Source organism: Chaetura pelagica, unplaced genomic scaffold, assembly GCF_000747805.2.
Source record: "Chaetura pelagica isolate M959 unplaced genomic scaffold, ChaPel_1.0 scaffold436, whole genome shotgun sequence".
NCBI lineage: Eukaryota > Metazoa > Chordata > Aves > Apodiformes > Apodidae > Chaetura > Chaetura pelagica.
The window spans coordinates 2,046,705-2,052,020 of record NW_009953651.1 but is presented as its reverse complement, the minus strand read 5'-3'; the positions used below and the strand labels follow the sequence as shown (position 1 = coordinate 2,052,020).

Genomic DNA, 5,316 nt, shown 5'->3' with positions numbered 1-5,316 from the left:
TGAATGCTTTAAAAACATAAAAGAAGGCCAGAAAACACTGATATAATCCCTGAATTCAGGAAGAACCATCACCCCTTAGACATTTGAAAGCATATTTATCCATTATGTAATTTTGTATTTTCTTCTGAAGCATCTAGTATTGACAATTGTTGGATACATGATATTTGACTAACAGGATAATTAATCTGATCATTTCCTCAGGTTTCTTCATGAACTGAGGATGCTACAGCATCTGAGCTTGACAACAACATATGGAGACAGCTGAAATGGGGCAAGAGCTTAGATCACTGCTGTGTCTCACAAACAAGCAAGGAGAAAATTGTGCATGTGAGTAGAGATGTTAAAAGTAGTCTCTGTTCTATAAGGAATATACAGGAAAGGTTAATGTAAAATCTTGACATGGTACTTTTGCCTTCCCCTATAATGACATATTCAATATTGTATTTGCTTATTATTGAAATGTCCTAATACAAATACAGGGATTAAGTAAGATAAATGCAGGGATCAGTAGAACTTCAGCCAAGGGCATTTACACTAGAAATACTACTGATTACTGCAAAGACTTTTATGTCTGACTAAACAAAACTCCATATCAGCTTCTGAACACAGGTCTTTAAAAGCAGGATAATTCCCGAACTCCACTTAGTATCACACCCTACAAAAACTTCCTCAGGCCTTCTAGGTGAGCCTGTACTACTCAATAACCCTTCTTCCTTTGAAATGTCAATACAACTCCTATTGAAATTATCCCTGTGACACATAAATGACCTTCCATTTTGAAATGGGACAGTTTTGGGGTTTTTTTTCCAATACTTGCAGATGAGTTTTTCTCAGTTTTGTGAAGGTCACGTAATTCCTTCCAAACACCATTATCAAATGTATGTTTCTTGTTAAATTTCAGAAATTACCTCAGCCATGCAAAAAAAGATTTCTGGATTTACTTATCCAGATTCAATCAGGCTCTGTTAGTGAAACTATATCTTGTGAAGGTAGAACTGTTTTACTACATAATAGACAGAGAATGGAACTAAAATATTCCACATACTTGAATATAACAAGCTGAAAGTGCATACTCAGAAATAAAAACACAGAATAGCTTTATTTCTGAGAATAAGCAGTACCTTTCTCCTGTCATATAAAGCATGGTTATCCAATATCATCTTCCTTTCATGAGAAGCATATCTCCGCAAATCACGTCCAAATTGCTGTAAAAGATATAGGAAATATGAGCAATTCTGACAAAGCAAAATAAAAATGGACATGTAAAAATTACCTCTATGAAAAGACAAGAGGCTGAACTATGGATCATCTGAAAGGACAGTGTTTTGATATGCAACAGTATCATTTCAGTTGGTTAGTCTCCAAATAGTAAGCTTATGTACATGAGAAAACTTCTTACAAGATAAATTAAGTTTAAACAGGCTATGATGGGTTTCTACAGTCAACAGATGAGTTATCTCTACAGGGAGTAGGTGCTGATTGAGGCAGAGAAAGATGGGGTCATTGACTACTCAACAACGGTCTCACAAAGAGCACTTTTAGTGTAGACACCCACTTAGAGAGAAAGAATGGCTTTTAAGTAGCCAAATAGTTTGAGGATAAGAAGGACCCCTCAGTCTGCAGGACTTAATACAAGAGCCAAATAAATACATTTCATTATTTCAAAACAGACAAATGACTGAAGTAACTCATCAGCTCAGCAGGAGAATATATCAGTTGCAGCATTTTGCCTGGTCTGAAACATTCTGTTTCCAATTAACCTCAATAGAACAGAGTGGCAGTGCACCTATGCTGCTTCTAGCACATCAAAAAGATTAATCAGAACAGGCTCAGGAGCTCTCCAATATACCATGTAATCACTCCCTAAGAAAACAAACATCAGAAGGCAAGCATGCAGAATAGATTAAAAAATACTTCTGTCTGGAAAGAGATTAATCATTTGAGGTTTGAGTTTACATTTAGATAGAATTTTTTATTTTGAAAATGCAATACTATTTTATATTATACCCACTGACTACTGTGTGTGTTGTGCAAGCAGCTATAATTTCAAGTTTTCTTATTAAAATATCAAAATATATTGTAGTTCAAATATAATGTGTCAATTTATAAACTTTTCAATTTTTTACTATTTAAGATGGCCAATTAAAATACAACTGAAATAAAACATTTTATCTAATCAAAAAATGTCAAATTGTTTTCAGTTGCCTACAAAACAAATGAAGTTCTGATTCAGAACATCTCTTCCTCAAATGCTTAATTTCCTGTAAAATTCTGTGACACTTTCCAAATCATCTCTCTGCTCAGTAACCATTTAAATGGCTTGTTAATGGTTGTATAATGTAAAAAGACAATGCGACTGACTAAAAATCAAGCTCTTCAGTCCACGAACCTGAACACTAAACTTTGAGGAAAATAGATGTTAACTCCTCTATAGAGACATCCATAAATGTCAATTGCAAGTTCCTCAGCTACAACATATGATCACGGGATGATAACAGCATGAAAGGTGACATGAGAAGTGAAGGAAGAATTTTTTTTTTTAATTCATGAACTCTGAATAGTACTGGCACAGCAAAAAAAAATTTAGCAATCCTGAGACAGAACAGAAGCACAGAAACTGGTGTGTGTACTTACCCTAGAGCCTGTCCAGCCCAACAGAGCATATGCATATTGTTCAAAGGGGGTTATGACCAGGTCTACACGGATTGCCTTCCAGTCTTTGACTTCTGCAACATCGAAGTTTTTTAATGTGTTGTAGCTGCTGTTATCTTCTCTTGGCTGATATAATTTTAAAATTGCAAAACACTTCTGAAAATTATCCATGGCATCAACTTTTCTGCTTGGTAGCTGTTCTTTTACAAATGTTGATTCAATCATATCACAATATAGGAGTAAGCCCTAAAGAGAAGAAATTGATCACATTGAATTGTTGGACTGGTTTTACTGTAATTTCAGAGTTGCTAGAGAGTTGTTTTAAAGCATTTATGTATAATGCAGTTTCAGTAAATGCAGAACTGTGCAGGGCCAAATCTAGGCTAAGCAGAGAAAAGAAATAGCTGTAACTGTCAGAAAAGTATTCACAGACCCTTTGAGAGAAATCTGCATTGGTAGTCAACAGATAGTAGCAATGTCCTACCCTGTACTAAGGATATAATATTTGCAATTCTTCCCCTACATCCTTTCCTCTTAAGCTTTTTGTAGCTATGTCTACAGAAATTTCTGAGTAGGGATTGATGCTTTCCCACATGGCAGACATCTAGAAAAACACTAGTTCCAAAAATCCTAGAAAATCCTGAAAACCTAGAAAAGATTCGTCCTGAGCACAGCATTGCTGATAGATTCCAAACAGAGCATGTGGATAGTTTGTGCTGTGATATTTCCTTGTGACAAGGTCTTGTGTCTCCAGAGATGTGGAGTGTCCCTGTCCATGCCTTTCATTTGAAGAGATTGCACCAAAAAACTATTGATCCTCAAGACCCAGATTTTATCAAAGTATAAACAAGATTTTCTTTATATAACAAAGAACATTCAGAGTGAGAAAAAAGAAAGTACTAGAGTGTTGTAAATTAATTCCTTCTAATCCAGCACTGTAGAAGGGTTAGGTTGAAAGAGTTAGTGTTTTCTTCCAGTCTTGCTCTATAGCCAGCAACCTTTCATTGGCTCCCAGGGCTGCGGCAATCTCTGCACTATCCCCTCTTGGCCCTTAAGAAAAGCATCTGTCATTCCTTAGGCCTGTCTTTGTGCTTGTTCTTTGTGTTTCTAGGCAGTTTCCAAGGCTACTGACTTCATGGAGAACTCAGAGTTACCCTGCACTCCCAAAGCTGCTTAGAGCTCTGCATGTTTGGCTGCCTTCAGGTACAGTGCAATCTCTTCTCACTAGCCAGAAAACCTCTCATCACACAAAGCACAGCACCTGGGACAAAACAAGCAGCACCATCCCTCTCTCTGATGCCCAGCATATCCTTTTTAAAGAATACAGAATGTCAAATAAACAGTAACAAAGAAATAAACCAGATAGTGTCCATCACACCACTTCATTCATCCTTGAGTCTTCAATATAGAAATGGAGCTTGATGCATAATAATATAACAATGAGAGAATCATAGACTGGTTAAGGTTGGAAGGGACCTCAAAGATCATCAGGTTCCAGCCCCTCTGCTATGAGAAGGGACACCTCCTGCTAGACCAGGCTGCACAAAGCCTCATCCAACGTGGCCTTAAACACCTCCCAGTAGGAGGCTTCCACAACCTCCCTGGGCAACTTATACCCTCACGGTGAGAACTCTATAAAAGTGTAACAGCTCAAGGAAATGATGCCTAGGAGCAGTCAGGCCTGTTAGGGTGAGGAATCATTAGCAAATGACATCAAGAGCTTGATCAGCAATACAAAACTGTGCTGCTGTATAACCACGTGGCTGCCTTGGTCTGTTTTTCATCTTGAAGTTCCTTTTATGTCAGAATGATCTAATTGAGTGTGTACTGAACAGCCTGCTTTGGACAGCAATGCACAGACCAGCACCAAAATCCAGTAATGAAGATGTTTCCTTCTCCGCCATGAGCATTTGCACTGGTGAACAAGACAGACAGAGACACACACACGCATACTTACACACTTGTAGGTATACAATACAAACTGGAAAGATCATATGTCATAAGAAATACCACCCGTGCCTGAATCATCACTTAAAACATGACAGGAGGTGGAATACCTCTGCCTGCTATATGCAATAACTTCACAAGAGACAATGAGATTCAGCCCCATCATCTGCCTAAAGTGATTTAAGCTAAATTCTCTCATGTCCAGTGCTTTAGCCACCATGCAATAGCCTTTTTTAGGTAAGAATGTCCCTCAGCTCCTGCTGAATCTGAGCCAGAATGCAACAAAAAATTTGTAATGCATTAAGTTGAAAGGTGAGACAACATGTGTTCACAGAGGAGCCCTGCACCCTTAGGGGCATAGCATCCATCTGAAGAAAAAAGCTTTTTGTTTGGACTTCCTAAGCATTTCTGAATCTTGTCTTAGATACAGGTTTTTCTGCTGCTAAAATCCAGCTGTCACTCAATAATGAATGTGCTGCTGTTCCATTTACAAAAGAACTGTTTCCAGCAATGAAAAAGTGAGACCAATTACTTGCTCCTAACCATTCACCTTAATGGCACATCAAGACTTCCCCTCCCTGACCTGTTGACCACAGCATGAGTAAACATTACCATCTAAACCAGACCACTAATACAGTAAAATAAGCAAGCACAGGCAGGCATCTACATTCCTCATTTTCCTAAGAGCAAAAGAAATACACAACATTATAATTAGGT

The 5,316-nt window shown here is 37.8% G+C and overlaps 1 protein-coding gene across 1 annotated transcript in view; it reads right to left on the bottom strand.

Annotated features, from left to right (window-relative positions):
- Positions 1-5,316, bottom strand: part of DNTT (DNA nucleotidylexotransferase) — a 73,160-nt gene that overhangs the window by 20,000 nt on the left and 47,844 nt on the right. Inside the window, exons 9-10 of the mRNA XM_010000049.1 lie at positions 2,635-2,898; positions 1,122-1,205 (exon numbers count right to left, since the gene is read on the bottom strand). Of these exons, the coding sequence (XP_009998351.1) occupies positions 1,122-1,205; positions 2,635-2,898 (348 nt within the window). The remainder of the gene's footprint in view (positions 1-1,121; positions 1,206-2,634; positions 2,899-5,316) is intronic.